Source organism: Rhamphochromis sp. 'chilingali' (genome assembly GCF_963969265.1).
Source record: "Rhamphochromis sp. 'chilingali' genome assembly, chromosome: 2".
NCBI lineage: Eukaryota > Metazoa > Chordata > Actinopteri > Cichliformes > Cichlidae > Rhamphochromis > Rhamphochromis sp. 'chilingali'.
Window position 1 is genome coordinate 15,570,838 of NC_137930.1, and position 19,772 is coordinate 15,590,609.

The window sequence follows — 19,772 nt, forward strand, 5'->3', positions numbered from 1 at the left end:
CTCGGTGCTCGGGCCCTAATAATAATAATAATAATAATAATAAGAAACGGAGCAGATACAATAGGGCCTTCGCACTCTCGGTGCTCGGGCCCTAATAATAATAAACAGAGCAATTACAATAGGGCCTTCGCACTGTCAGTGCTCGGGCCCTAATAATAATAATAATAAACAGAGCAATTACAATAGGGCCTTCGCACTGTCAGTGCTCGGGCCCTAATAATAATAATAATAATAATAATAATAATAATAATAAAAAACAGAGCAATTACAATAGGGCCTTCGCACTGTCAGTGCTCGGGCCCTAATTAGTTCGGTAATTACTACCCCTGAAACCAGATTCTGAGACCGAAATGATGTGGTGTTTATGCTGTGTAATCGAGTCAACAGAAGAAAGCGCCTCATCAATATTTTAATGACTGATTCCCGTGAGCATCTGCTGTGCGCGTCGACAGCTCTGCGCGCATGCGCGGTATGCATCTCACAGATGCAGAGGAAAAGTTCGTCTAATATCGAAAAATTATTGAGAAAGGAGAAAAGGGGGGGAAAGCGGTCTTGTTAGCGTCAAAAATACACGTTTAAAAAAAACACGTGCCAACTGATAAGGTAAGCTGTTAATAATACTCATAATATTTAACTTTGCATCACACGAGCATGTTGTATTTGTCCACCTCCTCTCCGAATGCACAGGTGATTTACTTCTTCTCATGTTAAGCAAACAGAGGCTAACTTTTTATAACACGACGGAATAAAACATTCAATTTGAAGTAAGGAAGGAGGAAGGGCTGCAGTTATCTGTCAATTTATAAAAAGTTCAAATATTAATATTAGTTATATTTTTATCATACAAAGTTTTACCCTTTATTAATAATCGCTTGGCACTTTTGTCAGTGAGAAATGTATGGTGGCCCTGAGAGGTCAAACGCACTGTAATTGAAGAAAACACCAGCAAATTAAAAAATGCTGCAAAAAGGCACAAAACCCAACGGAATTTCCATTAAAAAAACCAAAAAAAAAACCACCACAACAAACAAAAAACAGTGAAACAAAACAGACATGTTTTTGGGGAAACAGCTGTGGAAGTGACAGTAGGGGAGACCGGGGATAATTGTAACATTTTTGACATTTCTGTCTGTAAATTGAAGCTCTTTTAAGGTAGTGGATTCAAAATGTAATGCAAAGTATTTACATGTCTCTGCTATTAAATAATGCAGCTATTTTCTCTGCAGCACAATTACCCATTGCATGGTATGGTCTCAAACACAAAGAGTGAAATGTTACAATTAACCCCATAGTCTGGGTTAGTTGTAACACATCCTGGGGTAAAATGTAACACAATGAAATAAGGGTACTAACAAAACATTAACATGTAATCTTTGTTTATTCAACACATGAATGCACTTACATCCATTTATGTAGCTATGTGTGTGTGTGACAGAATGCAGAAATCTAGCTTTTGAACATATTCCAACCCCCCAAAAAAGACATATTATGGAATTTTCTGCAACTGAATATTTCATTAATTTTGGTTGGTCTTCCTTGAGTTTGGCCTCATTGGCTCAGTGGGCATTATAACTTACAACTCTTGCACCAATTTTGAACATAACAATGAAGCTGAAAAAATGTAGTTGTTCACCAGCATCGCAATTCCATTACTTTTTATCATGGCTTACCTTGGTGTGGTTTGCAAAGTGCTTCAGAAAGATGAGGGAATCTGTTTCTTGCACCCATCCTGATTTATTTCCACTACCAGTACTTCCTACTGGTCCATCTCTGACACAGAGGTCTGCATAATGTGGGAACACAAACAGTGGAGGAATTGTGTTGCCAATGGCATTAACCGCATATACAAATGCGACCAGTGAACCTCTCTCTGCTGATGTCGTTGCCCCAACTTGTTTAATATAAGTTAAAGTAATAGTGTGGTAAGTTGTAACATCTGCATTATTGTTACAACTAACCCAGACTGTTGCTGTTACAGCTGACCAAGACTCCTATAGCCATGAACTAGCTAGCATTACAGCCAACGGCTAAAACATTAGCACTAAAGACTTACACAGAATATATCCCCATAGACATACAAATAACATAATTTAAGTTTGATGAGTTTAACTGCAAAGCAGATAATGCTATCACAAATTGAAATAAAGTAGAAAAACTTACTTTTTGGCATACAAATTACTTTTTTTCATGTTAAATTGTCTGTATTTGACAAAATGTGCTGATTTTTCACGTGTGATAGCAGAACTGAATTGGGCATGCACAGGATGAGTCACATCATTTGAAACTTAGCCCTGATTGGAGAAATTGGAAGTGTTACAACTGACCCACGTTACAACTATCCCCGGTCTCCCCTACTATGTCACTCATGCAATTAAAGCACACTTTACTTTGCTCCTTCACATCACTGATAAACCGCTGCTTCTTTGAAGTGTGACGATGCAATCCTTCATGTTCTGTTTTCTGTATTTAGCGTGCGTTTGTAGTAGAGATGGACTGATCCATATTATGTATCGGTATCGGTCCTATACTACCTAAATTACTGGATCGGATATCGGAGAGAAAAAAAAATGTAATCCGATCCGAAGTATCACAAAATCAGAGAAGAATCCCAGAGAAGTAAAGCAAGTGTATAAGTTCATCCCTGAATGTTTGCATAGTATTTCCATGTTAAGCTTAACAACTGATATATGGAGCCACAGCTGGACTGGCCATTGGAGTTCCATTTTGAGGCGAAAAGGAAGTGATTTGTCCCGTACTTCAGCTAGAATTAAAAAATAGACACAAAGCTGGAGTTATTCTGTCTTTGCTGCGCAGTTGCATCTACTTCGCTCATTCTCTCCCCCTTGCTCTCCTGTTATTACTTCAAACATGAAACTGATCAATGATCAGCTGATCGGCTTTTCTGCTGCAAGTCCCGTCTTTCTTGTTTGTTTATCGCCCACTTTGCGCTAGCAAGAGGAGACCAGTGGATAAACAACAGCAACACGTTTAAGCGTGATAAGCTGTTGTTAGAATTTATTTAATATTACTTTCTAGTATCAGCTGATGTTTGCTGGAGCCACAGCTGTAAAAGCTGCTGGTCATGATATCCGTTTGGATATGTGGTGAGAGGGAAGCATGAAGATGAAACCAGGAGATGGAGAAACAGGTTTACCTTCTAGGTGACATGAATGAGTTGAAGGAAAGTTATGAACTGTTTCTGAGAGACAAATAACACCAGGATTCTTTTCTAAGTAGCTGACGGCTGGTAACTGTGCAGGGGTGGGTCTAGCAAAGTTTTGTCGGGAGCCAGGTTGGGCATTAACAGGGAAAGGGGGGCACAAAGAAATATTTTTCTTTGTTATGTCATTTAAAAATTTTGAATAAATAATTATCTGAATCTTACAAAAAAAAGTGGTCATCTGATTACATGTATTCAATTCAATTCAATTTTATCTATAGTGTAAATGTATAGAATCCATTATTGTATATAGTAACTAATAAGTCTAATATACACCCTAGTAAGCTATAGTACTTTTTCCTTTGGGAAGGTACCATCTGTGCAGTCTGCAATTCTGCTGAAGAAAGATATTGAATCTATTTAATTACTGTAGAAAAATAATTGATTTCTGTGCATTTGTTTTACACTTGCATTAAATTAAAGTTGATTACATCGATTAAGGGGGTGGTTCCCTAATATTTTTGCTGGGAGTTGGCAACCCTATTTGTTAGGTAGGTAAGTACTCTTTAAAATACCAGAATAGGGAGGATGGTGTAGGTTTAAATTTATTAGATTGATCAGTGTTGCTGAACTATAAAATGTTTTGGGTGGAGTGTATTTTGTGCATAAAGGTATAACAGAATAGCTTCAGTCTCTTGTTTTTTAAAACTTGAGTATGAACTTATACAAAATGCAGCAAGATATTTATAAAAAAAACTGTTTTATTGATTACAAAATACGTTATATCGGATTCATACCGGTATCGGCAGATATCCAAATTTATGATATTGGAATCAGTATCGGACATTAAAAAGTGGTATCGTGCCATCTCTAGTTTGTAGGGCTTTTCCATTTTGCTGGTGGCTGCAGTCCCCTATCCAAACCTATCTGCTCCTGTGTGAAAAAGTAATTGGCCCTGTTGTTAAATCACGAGTTAACTGTGATTGATAACATTTTGTGGATAGCACTAGCCTCAACCGGTCCTGATTACTGTCGGACCTGTTGAATCAGGAAGTGACTTAATTAGAATCTGTCTGAAAAAATGAAATATGCTAAAGGATCTTAAAAATCAACACATCTCGCTACAATTTAAAGGAACAAGAATAGATGAGAAGCAGAGTCATTGATATCTATCAGTTGGGCAAGGGTTATAAAGCCATTTCTAATGCCTCGGGACTCCAGCAAACCACAATGAGAGCCATTATCCAAAATAGAGAAAAATTTCAACAGTGGTGAATCTTGGCAGGAGTGGCAGGGCTACCAAAATTACTCCAAAAGTGCAATGACAACTCAACCTGGAGGTCACAAAAGAACCGAAAACTGCACGCCTCACTTCCCTTACTTAAGGTAAGCGTTCATGAGTCAACAATAGGAAAGAGTCTGGGTAAAAAGGGTTTCCATGGAAGAGGTCCAAGGAGAAAACCACTGCTGACTAAAAGGAACACAAAGGTTCATATCACATTTCTCAAAATGTTTTTGCAAGACTTTTGAGAAAGTATTCGGTGGACTGACGAGACAAAAGCTGAACTTTTTGGAAGGGTTGTCTCCTGTTACATATTTTGTAAAAATAAGACAGCATTTCATGAAAAGAACATCATACCAGCAGTCAGACATGGTGGTGGTAGTGTGATGATCTGGGGCCATGAATTCTGCTCTCTACCACAAAATCCTGAAGGAGAATGTCCGCCCATCATCTATGTGTGCCATGATGCTGATGCACACTGAGGTTATGCAGCAGGACTAGTCAAAGTCTGGACTTAAATCCAATTAAGATGCTTTAATGGGATGTTCATGTTAAAAAAAACCAAACAAAAAAAACCTCTAGTGTGACAGAATTTAAACAACTCTGCAAGGAAGATTAGGCCAAAATCCCTCCACATTCCTCCACAGTGATGTGAAAGAGTCATTGCCACTTATCACAAATGCTTGATTGCAGTTCCTGCTGCCAAGGGTGGCACAACCAGTTATTAAGTTTAGGGCAAGAACTTGTTCTCACTTGTTCACAATAAAAAATAAGAAAAACAAATAAATCCTGAAGGGAGCACCTCGAGTTGTAGAATGACGATCCGTTCATTCTACAACTCGAGGTGGATCTACCACGTGGCTTCTCAGTGGATAACACAAAAAGACTGAGAAGTCCAGCAACCTCAGATTAGCCACAGATGAGTCAAGTCAGATAAACCAGCTGTAGAGATAAAGCCCTGTGATGGAACAGGCTGTTACAGAGACCCACAAACACTTGAATCAGCAGATGATTAGTCAACCTTACCTCCAGCCAGAGAAAACTGTAATTTATTTCATAGTAATACCATTTTCATTGGTTCTGCAAAATAAACAGTATTTTTCAGATTGTTTATGTCTCAGTAGTATGCAAATAGCAACTTGTCTGTGTTTTTGATGTTTAGTTTGGATTGACTTTGTACACACCAATTTACTTACACATTTGCTGGGCTTCACATAGTTTTGACTCTTTTGGGGTATCAAGTTCTAAAAAATGTAGAAAAATGCAGGCAGCTTACAAAAAAGATATCAAGTTGTTAAATCCTCCTTTTCCAACTCCACTTGGCTTGCTCCTCACATAAGTCATTATTTTATGCATGTTAATTATAAATGCTATATCAGATTATATTATATTAGAGTAGATTGTTGTATTATATATATATATTAAATATAGATTTCAGTAATTCTTTAAACTGACTTTCTATGAAGGGAGAAGAAGAGAGGAAGCCTTCTCAAAACACCAGCATGCTGAGAACCGAAAGGTGCTTATCAATGAAAATGTGATAGGGGATAGCATTGCAATGACAGTGTGTTGAGGCTAAGCCCCATCCTCCTGTAGTTGTGCAGAAATAACCATGTCTCAGTATTGCATTTCCTTTATGCAAGCACTGTAATGTTAGCTGTTATCGACTGTCAGACCTGGGATGAGAGAGAGAAGGAGCTCATACGAATGAGACAGCAACACCAAGGTTCAAAGTTAATTTGATGTGTTTTTCTTTTATTTGCAGACTTATTCAAAGTTTAGGCTGAATGAAAAAGGAATTAAATCATTATTGAGATATTCTGAAACACGTTCAAGGTTTTTAAGTCCTGAGGAATATGTCAGGTAATGATAACTGATATAATTACCACTAACCTAAATGCTTTAGAGTCACAAAAATGTTTGTAATTTGTACATGCTTCTGGAAGTAATGCATGAAATGTACTTTTTGATAATAGGGGTTGTATGATGGAATTTATTGCAATTCCAGCTTAATGCATTTAACATTTACTATTTAAATATAGTTATAGGTTAGAATTGTGTTGTCCTAGGTATTTTCTTTGCTTTTATATTCAGTGGCTAAAATACTTGGAATATGTTTGTGGTTGAGAAGTCCTGCCAAGAGAATGGTTGGGCATTTACAGGGAGAGTTGCAGAGTAATTATAGAGTGGGCTCAGTCTATGTAGAGAGAGACATACCATTGGGAGAGAAGTAACTACTGAAAAAAGTGTCTGCAGGATTGGTAGACACTCCTCTCTCCCTCCTCCCCTTGTGGGACAGGCTCAGAGAGATTAGAGTCAGAAACATTTTGAAGTGAAGGAAGGCTTGAGACTCAGAGAAATGGTCACTGATCAACACATACTAAGGTAAGGAAAGAAAAGGGAAGAGTATATAGCCTAAAGCCTTCAAGATTTTACTGTGTATTCATGATGATTCATGATGATTAAATGTTATTTAAAACTTAAATTTACAACAACTTCTTATTTTCTGTAAGATTTATTTATTGTATTTTTTTTAAAAGATTTTCCACCTTTCTGCATAATGTTTGGTCTGGATTTTTGCTGTTTTATTTTTATTCTTTTGCTTCCCTGACTACTCTTTTCAGAGAGGAAGATTAAAGTACAGCTGTCCAACTATTTAACAGGCCAAAGCACTGGTTCCCTAACCACCTTGAAATTGATTACAGTTATCAGTCTGAAGTGGACTGCATCAAGCGTGTGGACAGTTTCTGAGACGCCGCCACCATTAAGCGACTAAGCCTAAAAAGGAGGCCCAGGGTGGCCGGCAGTAATGTGGACAAAACGCAGAGGGGCATTTCATCTAGTCAGTGGTATTCTGCAGAGTCCTTGTCATCATCTAGTGCTGATGATTCAAAACTACTGGGCATGTCCTCTGCAGCTCGAGGTAGACCACCTCTTCCTCCACCACATGGTTCCTTGTTGGATAATAATAATAAAAGAAATGAAAGTCTGGGAACCTCTCAGATACTAACTGAGCCAAAGCCTCAGCCAGCTGCACGATCTCTCTTCCAAAGTCAAAGCCCTGTGATGGAGAGGGCCTTTCTGGAGACCCACAAACCCTTGAATCAGGAGGTGACAAGACTTTCTCCACCCCAGCCCTATCCCCGTCGACGACTGGCCAGCTTCGGAGGTGTGAGCTCCCCTGGGTCACTCTCACCTTTCACTGGCCTAGGTGCATATAATCAGAACAATAATGGCAATAAGCCTACTGGCACTGGACCCGAGGTCCAACTCGGCTCATCCCTGGGCAGTAGAGGCAGCACAGGCTGTCTGAGAGTAAGTCCACAGAGCTCAGGTAGAACAACTCCAGTCCCCATGCACCTGCAACATGTCCGTGACCAAATGGTGGTTGCGCTACAAAGACTGAAAGAGTTAGAGGAGCAAGTGAAAATCATCCCAATCCTCCAGGTAAAGATCTCAGTCCTTCAGGAGGAAAAGAGGCAACTAAGCTGTCAGCTCAAGGACTTGATTGAGAGAGAGAACGTCAATGATGTAACCTGGAACAGCCCGTATACCATTGAAGGGTCTGAAATTGAGATCAACAGAAATACCAAAAAAGATCTTGAAGTTAAAAGTAGCTGCACAGATCTGAAGGAGGTTGGGCGATTGACCAAAGACATGCGAGAACTGGAAAGGTCCATCAAAGTGGGACAGTTGGGAACATTGCATGAAAAATGTAACCCTCTTCATGACAAAACATTTAAGTCAGTCGCTGTGGGAACTGACAACGATATGGATATCATCTTGTCTAAGCCACCAAAAGAAAACAAATATGCATACACTGAGCAGGTAGAGATGAGGTCCATTGCAACAGAAGTATCTGAAGTCAGTCTGGGAATTTACACAGAACAGGAGGCAGAGCGTGATGCCCAAGAATTAATAAACAGTGCCTTAAAGGAGAGAATTTGTCACTTAGAAATAGAGTTGAAAGAATCAGCTCTGGAGACGGAGTTGATTCGTCTGAAACTGGAACTTCAGGCTGCAGGAGCCAGGAACCGGGTTGACAAGGCCTGCTGTGCCAGACCGTCCACTGTAAGCATAGGCTCAGATGCAAGGCCACACACCAAAAGCCAGGGAGTGGGTAATCACACAGAGCTCAGAGATGCTTCCACAGGCGAGGAAAAGGAGGTAAAAACTGTAGGAGTATCCTGTGCACCTATGATGAGGAGTATTTGCACAGGACTGGATGTACCCATGAGCCTCTGGGAGGTCAGGGAGCGAGTGGAGACCAGCGACAAGGCTGTGGAAATGCACGTTTTTACAAACACACAAGGAGTTGGGACAGAGATAAGGGTATGTGATGCAGAAAGCAACACAGAGGCGCCACTGGCAAATCTGAGGTCCAAGAAAGAGTATTGTTCAGTGGCTTGTGGGGATTGTTCTGTCGATGTGACCATTTGCGAGGCAAAGGAAGCAGTTTCACAGTGTATGACTACAGATCGAGTCAGAGGAGTTGAGCTCGGAATCATGGTATCACCCCAAACAGCATCGCAGCGTACCAACACTGTATGTAGTTCAGTGTCTCGCTTTACCAACACCAAGCACGCCTTCAGCACTGACTCCAGCACGAATACGCTCCTCAGCACCCAAGACAAGCACACCAACACCACTCACACTTCAACTAGGACAGTATCTGTAGGCAATAGGGTCCGAGACGTCAGATGCACCACAGAGACCCGAACAATCGGTGTAGGAACTGCAAATGCAGTAGAAAGTATTTCAAAGCAAACACCAGAAGCGGTCACCAGGGTAACTCGAGACACTGGAGTTGGATTCACAGACATTAATGAGAATTTCCTAGTTGGACTGAAAACTCGAAATATGGCATCCGGACCGTCCCATCTACCTGACCCTGTCAAAACAAAGAGTGTTGGTGTAGGGGAAGGGCGGATAAGGGATTTTTCAGTTTCATCCAGGACACCTGGACAAAATTTCCAGAAACCTGCACAGTTACAGTGGGACCATGAGCTGAACCATTACATCGAGAAGTTGCAGAGGCTCCTCAGCATGGAGCATGGGGACCTGCTCACAGAGGACTGTCCTGATCATAACAGTGGCCAAGGAGATCCCAGCTCCTGCAATAGAAAACCTATGGCACAAGGAGGGACAGACATCCACATGTTCAGTTCTCAACCAGCAGGTAACACAGCAAACCAAAAACATTGATTCTTCATAAAACATTTGCAAAGCTGATACCAAATTTCCTGCTAATTTATTACTATACATTCTGAATAGGTTGAACAGTTTGCGCTTGTATTGCTTGCATTATTGCTGTCATTTGTATAGAATGACATAGCTCCAGATTTTTACACATTAAAAAAAACCCTTTATCTACACAAAGTAGGTGATGCAATTAACATTTTTTTTTTCAAATCTGCAATGTTATGTTTATACGTTTCTGTCTACTATTATCTTACTTTCATGCAGCAAACAAAGACTCTCAGTCGCAGTCTCAACTTTCACTTGTCTCCTCTAAGTGTGACAAAGCAAAAGCAGGACTGTGTCAACAGAGCAGTAATGATTCAGAGGTGAAAAGAATGATTAAAATGATAGAACAGCAGACGTCCTCTGGTTTACAAGGTAATATTTTTATTTATTTATGTTTAGTTATAAATCCAAATCCTTTTTTTCATGAGATATTTAGTAAATATCCAGTTAGTAGGAATTTTGTCTCAGTGAAGGAAGTTTAAAAATCTTTTAGTATAAAAATATTTTATTTTGAAGCCACTCCCAGCGCCCAGTTTAAACTTGAACTAGGTTCAGGGGAAGTGGCTGGCTTCAGCTGGGCAAGTTCCCTTTTTGAGGGATGCATTTGCGATGTGTGGAATGATATCTGGTTTTGGAAGACGTTGTGTGCCACATAGCACTTTGTGGCTTAAGATCTAAAATTGAACTGCTTTGTGGGAGGAGCTGGTGTAAAAGAATGCTTTCTCTTTTCCACCGAGGCTTTTAGATGTGAACGAATGCATAAAGAATCGTGTGTTTTCATATACTCTGAACGTGACCTAGCTAGCCTTGTAACTGTTTTGCTATACATGCATTTAATGCAACATACTGTGTGATTTGTGTTAAGAATAAAAGTGCTTTGTGCTCATTTCTAGACAGGTCAGATAATGCTGGTAAGCCAAGGAATGTAATAAAGAAACAGAATGGTAACCAGTGCTGTAGTAGCAACAGGCAGAGCATGAAGTTTCTGGGTGTGACTACAGGGTAGGTGTCTAATGTCTAAACAAATGTTTTATTTCTGAAATGATGGATGTGGTATGTTCATAGATATTAAGCTCTTGTTTTATTGTCCTTAGGCTGGACCCAGTGTCGAATTATGAGCATGATGATGTGGACAGAAAGATAAAAAGAACATTTAGGGAATCTCCTCAAGATGTTGCCCAATCACGAAAGGAAAAAGACAACAAGGGATCAAAAGGAGCTGCGAGAGTGTATACACAGCAGAGGTAACCTGGGAGAAAATAAAACTGCAACAATAAAAAGCTTCGCAACAGCAGTCTGCATTACTGTGGGAGTCCTTTCAAATCTGAACTGACATCTAGTAACCAATAGAATTTGGTTATTTTCAGACGTAGGATGAGCGAACGGATGTTTTTTGCTTGTCAAGCCTTAAAGACGCACCTGAGTGATGACACAGCTTTATCCAACAGGGAAATGGTATGTTTTGTTTTACTATATTCAGTATGAGAGCCACTGAAAGTCACCACGGGCCTTGTTTGTCTGTACGTGTTTTGATTAGCATGGGTGCGGAGAGATGCTGGGCCATGGTGGTTGAAAGTATATCGTTTCTAAAGAAGTATCCTTGCCATTGGATATGAAAAGAATTCGTCAGTAGAAGAATTTTTAGCCATATCATTTGCTTCAACTTGAGAATGTTTTTCTTTCTAAGTGAAATAGACTACTCACTTTCACAGTAAAATGCAAAATAGGTAAGAAGAATTGGAATTCAAGGGAAGTATATCAGCAGGGTAACTCTTGACAGCTTCCATTGTGAAAGCTGAAACACTAAAAAGAATAACAAGAACTCTCGACATGCCTTTTTATGTTTGAAATAATGACAGATTCCTCTTCTTTTATGATGTCTTTTATAGAATTGTTGCTTTATGCTGTTTGTCTGTCTTCTTTCATTCACATCCCTGTAATTATGGGAGGATTGTGTCTATTCAGTCCTGATTGCTCTACTAAACTAATGTTTAAAAAAAGAAGTGCTGTTTTTGCATATATAATGCATCCTTTTTTCCTCTTGCAGCAGGACTGTCTGCACACACTCCAGCAAGAGTGGTTCTCTGTGTCCAGCCACAAGTCAGCATCTCCTGAAACTGTAGAGGACTACTTATCTACGTTTCAGGCCATTTCACCTTCAGTATTGCAGTACATAGTTAATATGGCTGACGGCAATGGAAACACAGCTCTACACTACAGCGTTTCTCACTCGAACTTTGGCATTGTGAAGAAATTGCTTAATCCAGGTACATCACCACACCACCCCAAGTACATATTGTTTTTCTCTGTCCCTCTATGTCACGAGAATTAAGTTTATTTCTTTGCAGTCTGGACATGCTTAAAATAAGATTACAGACAAATTATGCTGCCAGGGCTTTTTTTAACTTCTACAAAATGCCGCAAGAGTTGTCCTTTTAATTTGAATCTCCCAGCAAATCAGAGAAACAAGCAAGCTCACAGTTTTTTAGGGTGGAAACGCCTTGTGTAATTCAGCTGTACTGCTCAGAAGCCCATGTATAATCTGGATTTGTCATATCATATGAACATTTTAGTATTCTTTCTAATAGCCACTAGGTGGCGAAAATACCAGCAGCAAGCGAATTCTGTGTGTGGTAAGATACAAAGTGCTCCTGTCAAAAACGGGAAAATATTGATAAAAAAGAAGACCCTGGTTTCTTAAACCAGCATGGGCAATAGAATACATTTTTGACTGCTGGGTAGCTGATAAACGAGATGGTGTTTTTTGGGGGGAAAATACGATTTTTTTTAAAATAAGAAATTATGTGCTGGAGATTGCCTTTTGAAAATCATAATGGCTCCTTTCAACCATTTTTCCAGCTGTGAATGAGTATGAAAGGGATCGAAAGGCAGAAACACTATTCTGGACAGTCACTTAATTATTTAGTTTGTCAGGACAGTTTGATATTTGCACTGGGTGCCCGACTGAACAGCTTCTGTGTATGTATATCACTCAGAATATATATCTCTAAGCGCCAGCCTTTTTCTGTGAATCTATATTGCATAACAGTTTTGTCATTTTTAGTCACTCACCACAAAAGCTTATCTGGAACAGGTCTTCCTTACAAAATAAAACTTGGCATTTGTATGATTAAAACAAGTGTGAATTGTTATCAGTACAAAATAATATACATTCTTCTTCCTCTTGCTTGTTTTTTCCACTGCCATCCATTTGACCGCCAATCACTACAGAGGTGTGCAACGTGAATCAGCAGAATTCAGCAGGTTACACGCCCATCATGCTGGCTGCACTTGCTGCTGTGGATAATCCAGACAACATGAAAGTAGTCGAGCAGCTCTTCACTAAAGGAGATGTCAACGCCAAGGCCAGCCAGGTCAGTATGTTCTCAGGTTGTGGGTGAGGAGTGGTTAGCTGGCTCTCACATTACACTATAGTTTAAGTTTTTTACAAACTAGTTTTACAATTTTTTAAAAATTGCTGCAGCTCTCATGGCTTTCAGTCAATGTGGGTATTGTCAAAATGATTTAATGCATCACTCAACCTACTCTCCTATGTGATGTCAGAAGATGAAACATAGGAGGAACTGTGTGCAACTATTTTATTTTAAAGCAACTTTCCTTATAAGATGATTGACTGATTTTAATCTTAATAATTTTTGGAGTTTATTTTATGTAGACAGATAAATGTAACTGCTTGCATAAATATAAATACAATGAAAACAGTCTTTCCTTTGTCTTTAGCTGCTTAAAAAAAATCCTGCAGATATCACAGCACTGCCAAACAAACGCCTGATTATGTGCGTCAGAATTCCTCACAAAGTTGAGATCTGCAACTTGTCACTTTTACTGGATATGCACCTCTGAGGAAATGCTACGTCCGAGGCTTGTTGGCTTAGCAACCGATGGCGCAGCTGCTGTGATATGCTGATACAGAGGAGCGGCCACACTCCTACGCGAAAAGATCAGTCCTAAGCCGACTTCCATTCACTGCATGAATCACAAGCTAGAATCTGCAATGCACGTTTAACCTTTTATGTTTGATTACATTTCCTGTGTCCAAAAGAAGAGAGAACAAACCACGAGACTGAGAACATTTTGCAAATAATTCAATTAAATGTAAACTTTCAAAAAGATGAAAATATTCATCCAGTGGCTACATTTGTGTTGTGTAGTTGAAATTCAGTGAATCAATATAAGAAAGAATAAATAACTGAACTAGCTTCACTGTCCCGCTCATTTTTTTTCCTTTCCCCAGTCGTCTACTGACTGTATCTTTATATTTGGAGATGTGTGACTCAGTATTACTTGCCCTGTTTCTTCCTGTGTTTGACTCCTGCCTTCTGCTGCCCAGGCCGGTCAGACGGCTCTGATGCTCGCTGTGAGCCATGGCAGGATGGACATGGTGCAGGCACTCCTGGCACAAGGGGCGGAGGTCAATCTCCAGGATGATGAGGGCTCCACAGCGCTGATGTGTGCAAGCGAGCATGGCCACGCTGACATTGTTAAACTACTGCTGGCACAGCCGGAGTGCGATGCCACCCTGACTGACAGTGTATGTGAGTCATTGCCTCTACTTTGCAGCTTCTGTGAGCCCGGTGGCCTCAAGCTGTGAAGCAGAAGTGCTCTTACTTTGTTTTAGATATTATATTACAAAAGCAGAGAGTAACCATTTGTTACAGAAGACACATTCAGTGTGTCAGGAGAAAACAAAAGGGATAGAAATGGTATGTAATTAAATATACTGAGGCTGTTTATTTTCTGTCTGTTATTGTGCGATAAACAACAGAAGCTCTTGTGGTGTATTTTGTGCGTAAACAGGATGAAAGCACAGCCATGTCCATCGCATTAGAGGCAGGACACAATGACATTGCAGTGCTTCTTTATGCTCATGCCAACTTCTCCAAAGGACACGCAGGGGTATGTGAGTCAATTTTTACATTAACACACAATATAAATGTGTTTCTGCATCTTTTTTTACATTGTATGCATTTTGGTGTTTGTGTGTTTCTTATCAGGCAACTGGTCGTCACAGTGGCAGGTCTCTTTCTTCTTCCAGTGATAGACACGTCTTTGAATGATGGGATCCCCCCAAACTCTGATTTGATGCTACATGAAACTTATTTTCAGATGATTCAATATCAAAGCCGACATTGTGTATAACTTTGTCAGTTTCAATCTTATCAAGAGAATTCAGTTGAATATTTATCTGTCATAATTCAGCAGTTGACAAAATGCTTTTCATTATCTAGTAGCACGGTATGCATACATGTGTATATGATAAGACTGGTAATTTCATATTTCATACAAAGAAATGTGTATTACAGTAAATTTAATATAGTGCATGTGTGTATATTTAAGGAGAGCATGCAAAATTATCCAAAGTCCCCAAGTTAAGATGCACTTCAGCTGGGATGCTGTGTTAAATGGAAATAAAAGTAGATTGCAATGATTTGCAAATCATTTCAACCCATTTTTTTTATTGAAGGTGGAACATAGAACACATGTCAAACCTTTTATTCTTATTTTTAAATCAGGTTATTTTGAATTTGATGGCCAGAACATATCTAAAAACTTTGGCACAGGCCATGTTTAACACTGCGGGGCATCCCCTCTTCTTTTAGCAACACTCTGTAACGTCTCTTTGTAACATCTGGGAACTGAGGAGACCAGCTGCTAGACCCTCTGGTAGAGGAGAATTGCCTCATTCCTATCTGATAGGCGATTCTAACTGCTCAACAGTTGTGTGTTGTCTTTGTTGTACTTTTTGTTTCAGCATCCAAACTCTTCTATGAAGCCATGCTGCTGCAATAGATGCAGTAGCATGGTCTCAGCATATGAAGTATGCTAAGATTATATCAGCAGCAAAGACATTACATATTTTCCTCTAAAACCTGTACATACTTTTCAGCACTGATGGTGCCTTTTCAGAAGTGCCAGCTGCTGTTTCATAGATACTAATGTCAAAAAAACATCAGAGATTCAGGCTTTTGAGCTGCGTGCTGATAATAAACCAGACGATCCTTCTGATCTTTAGTCTGGAGGATGCAGCATTTATGTTTTCCAAAAAAATCTGACCACAGAACAGCTTTCTACTTTGCCTCAGTTCTCTTAAAATGAGCTTTGACCAGAGAAGACAGCTGCAATTCTGGATCATGTTCACATAGGGGTTCTTTTTTTGCATGATAGAGCTTTAACCTGCGTTTGTGGATGGGACGGTGAATTGTGTTCACACACAGTGATTTCTGGAAGTGTTCCTGAGCCCATTCAGTGATTTCCATAACAGTGATTTCCGAACAAATCCAAATAGTGGCTGTTTTCAATGCCCGAGGGCCTGAAAATCACAGGCATCCACTATTGGATTTTCAGACTTGTTCCTTTCTGCACAGAGATTTCTACAGATTGCAGGAATCCTTTTATATACTGTAGATGATGAGTAAGTCTTCACAGTGATAAATATCATTCTGAAATTGTTCCATAATTTGTATCTTCTAGATACTTCCCATCTTCACTTCTGAGAAACTCTGCGTCTCTAAGCTGCACTTTTTTACCCAATCGTGTTACTGACAAATTCTCAGTTAACCTTTTGTTCTTCCAGCGGTTTCTTTTTAGTATCTCTAAATTTCTGACCTCTTGTTGCCCATTCCCAACTTTTTTGAGTTATGTTGCTCCATTAAATTAAAATTTAAATAGTACATTTTATTTAAACATTTGATTTATTTTTTATGTACTATTGTGAAAAGTTATTGGTTTAAGAGATTTGCAAATCATAGCTTTTTTATTTATTTGTTTATTTTTTATACGGCATCCCAGCAGTTTTGGAATTGGGTTTTACTTGGTGCTAAGGTGAAATTTTGTACTATTTTTAAATCTCATATTATTTGTAAAGTCACAGGGCTCAAATGTGCTGGGGTAAAAGTAACAAAAATTACAAAGTGCAAAATCTTGACCCAGCCCTTTCGTACTTAAAGGATCTGTACCTCAGAAAATATCCATGATACCATAGTAAAGGTTTGCATGACTTCATTAAATATACTAAAGTTATTGACACCATACTGTGTACATTACTATAACTTACAGGAATATAGATGCATGGCAACATAGTTTACTATTTTAAATTCATAAGGATTATAGATTATGTTGAAATGCATGATTACTTGTTGTTTACTGTAAATGTCAAAATACCCTTTTTGTTCATGATTCCAACAAAAGTTCAATTCAACCCAAGTGGCCTTTTTATTTATATGTTTTGTAATCTTTAAAAACTGTTTATTTTTTGGCAAAGCTTTTACTTTATACTATGTAAACAGGGTAAGAAGATGCAGCATAAACTACTACATATCTGTAGCACATCTTTTTCTACCAATCATGGACAAAATGTACAAATAAATATCAGCAATGTAATAAATAAATACAGTCTGACAGATGACAAGATTAGTCCCATGTTTGTTTAATAGTAAGGAATTTTAAGGTAGCACGTTATTGTGTTATATGTGTTACACATTTGCTGGAGGAAAGGAAAAATGGAGCCTCTGATAATGTTTTTAGTCACACACAAAGGAAGGGTCACGTGAGCTCTGTCATTGTGTAAGAGATTTTTCAACCAGCTGGTGGATTCAAACCCAGTACCTTCTTTGCTGTGAGACAGCAGTGCTTACCACTGTTCCACCTGAAGTATCTCAACCAGGCTCGTGCCTGGCTGAAGCACGAACACTTCTTTCCTTTTTTGGTTTGGCAGGCACCAATTTTTCTTCATCCTGACACCCAGCTCTTTTACCCTGTTTCTTCCTGTGTTTGACTCCTGCCTTCTGCTGCCCAGGCCGGTCAGATGGCTCTGATGCTCGCTGTGAGCTCTCTTACACAGAAACTACCCACCATTCTCACCTCGTTTCTACCACCTCACCAGGCATTGCCCCCAGTGTTCATCCTGTCCCTTCTCTGTTGACTATGATGTCTATCAGTAAAGTACCATTGCCTTTTTTCCCCTATAAGCAAGATTATGTAGACCTTTTTCAAAAAATGACTATTAATGACTGAATTATTAGGTGAGTTTGTGACCTTAGACTGCAAAACCTGGCCTTGATAACTCATCAGAGTAGTCTTGCCTCTCTTGGCGTTTGTACTACTGGAAATTAAAAGCGAATTTCAGCTTTGAATGAGCTGTAAATCATTTATCAACCATTCAGAATAACCTGTGCCCTACAGTTCTCACCATTTTAATTAATATTCCCCACGAGCTTCATTGGTGTGAGAAGAGAGAGCGTGTGGTGATAATTCAATTCTACAGCAGTCCTGCAGCTCAGAGATTATCATTGTTTAATTTTACGCTACAGCACTGTTGGTGAGTGAACATGTGACAAGTTATAAAATAAAAGAAAGAACAGATTAAGGGGTATCTCGTTTTTTTTTCAACCTTTTTTTTTAACCGTTTACGAAGTACGATGTTTTCATCAGTGAAACATGCGATCTCACAGTCAGTTTGTTGTATTTCCTCTTCCTTTTGTTTTCTTCATCTACTCATGTGATTTATATTTTGCCCATTTCCAGAGCTTTTTTTTTAAAGCAGTGCTTGGGTGCACAAGACAGAAAGCTTCCATGAAAAGACAGATTATAAAATTATGTTGTTCGGCTTCCCGCTGCACTCGTTTCCCCAGTGTACCACTTTGTCTCCAATTCCTGAGAGCTTGTGTGACTGAGAGCACTCTGAATCATTTCCCAGCAACAGCAATAAAACACAATGATATACATGGTCCACCATCAAAATTTGCTGTTGCCATGGTAACAGTCAGCAGTTTTCAGCAAGTGATTCTTGGGAACATTAGTCTGGAAAGATATCTCTATTTCACCGAGGTTAGCTAATCCGTTCATTTAATTTCCCCGTTTGTTTAAGCGTCACCGCTACCATGTTATTTAGTAGAATAGATGCCGATGTAAGCAATCTTGAAAGCAAAACAAAACTGTTTTGTAAAACCCTAATGAATGTCATATGAAGCTGGCATGCAAGGACATTCAGCAGTCACAGTTTCATGCCAGTGAAGCCCTTTGTACACTGACACATGCCATCAAAAGATATGGATGTTCCTGTCAGAAGGGTACATGTGTCTTCAGTACAATATGTTGCATGTGACATGTATGGACTTCTACATCAGATGGTTCGTTATTTCATGGTGCAGACCATCCTTGTGTATATGTTTGGGTTACTGTGCAGCTCAATATGTCATAATAAGGCTCACATTTAAATCAGGTTACATATTGGGCGATAAAAATACTGTAAGAGTTAGTAATTATTAGTTTTGTGCCATATCATAAAACTGAGACTTGAAAGGTTTTGAAAAACAGTCGTTGCAACAATGTCTGTGAAACATTCTTGATGTTTTGGGCCATTTGTCAATTTGGGACCAAGATCCAACAAACCACAAACACTAAATTAACTAATAAATGCATTTGTTGGATTCGGAAAAGACAGTGCAGAAACTTTGATTTGCTGTGGACAAGTCAAATCGAATAAGTTAAATCAAATGTGGCACCACGTACTGGGTTTTATGCTGACCGCACATTCAGAGCCATTGGTCATGTGCTTCTCTTACTGGTTTATTGAAGTGGGTGGGAGTTGTTTGGCAAAGGTGATGTCACATATTTCCCTGAATCAGTTTGATATAAAACAGCTATAATCAATATTTTCGCGATAAACCAATCAAACTCAGATATATGTATATATATGTTGTGTGTGTGTGTGTGTGTGTGTGTGTGTGTGTGTGTGTGTGTGTGTGTGTGTGTGTGTGTGTGTGTGTGTGTGTGTGTGGGTCCTTCATTGTTGAATGATTGTGTCCATTGTGGTCTTCTGCTGCTGCTGTCCATTTACTTCTAGGATCAATGTGATGTGCCTTCAGAGATGCTCTTCTGCCATCTCTGCAGTGATTATTCGAGTTGGTATTGCTTTCCTGTCAGTTCAAATCAGTCTGGCCATTCTCCTCTGAACTCTGGCATCAACAAATCACTTTCACCCAGAACTATTTCCCCCCTCTCTCTCTTTTTTTTTCTTTTTTTTTTTGGACCATTTGCTAATCCCTAGAGAATCAGCAGTTT

General features: G+C 39.2%; 1 protein-coding gene across 1 annotated transcript; it reads left to right on the plus strand.

The window, feature by feature from the left end:
* Window positions 1-6,736: 6,736 nt before the first annotated feature.
* Window positions 6,737-17,051, plus strand: LOC308392749 (KN motif and ankyrin repeat domain-containing protein 1-like). Its single transcript, XM_080875952.1, has 11 exons — window positions 6,737-6,827; window positions 7,067-9,621; window positions 9,909-10,061; window positions 10,583-10,691; window positions 10,784-10,933; window positions 11,057-11,144; window positions 11,737-11,956; window positions 12,921-13,063; window positions 14,041-14,241; window positions 14,508-14,606; window positions 14,705-17,051. Exons 2-11 carry the CDS (start codon window positions 7,347-7,349, stop codon window positions 14,765-14,767), a joined length of 3,501 nt encoding a protein of 1,166 aa, XP_080732078.1. The 5' UTR covers window positions 6,737-6,827; window positions 7,067-7,346; the 3' UTR covers window positions 14,768-17,051.
* Window positions 17,052-19,772: the final 2,721 nt, after the last annotated feature.

Bases quoted from the DNA above. Each gene is read 5' to 3' on its own strand.
- LOC308392749 (XM_080875952.1), top strand. From the start codon at position 7,347: ATGTCCTCTGCAGCTCGAGGTAGACCACCTCTTCCTCCACCACATGGT. The intron at 9,622-9,908 runs GTAACACAGCAA...ACTTTCATGCAG, and splicing joins GTTCAGTTCTCAACCAGCAG to CAAACAAAGACTCTCAGTCG. The intron at 14,242-14,507 runs GTATGTGAGTCA...GTGCGTAAACAG, and splicing joins ATGCCACCCTGACTGACAGT to GATGAAAGCACAGCCATGTC.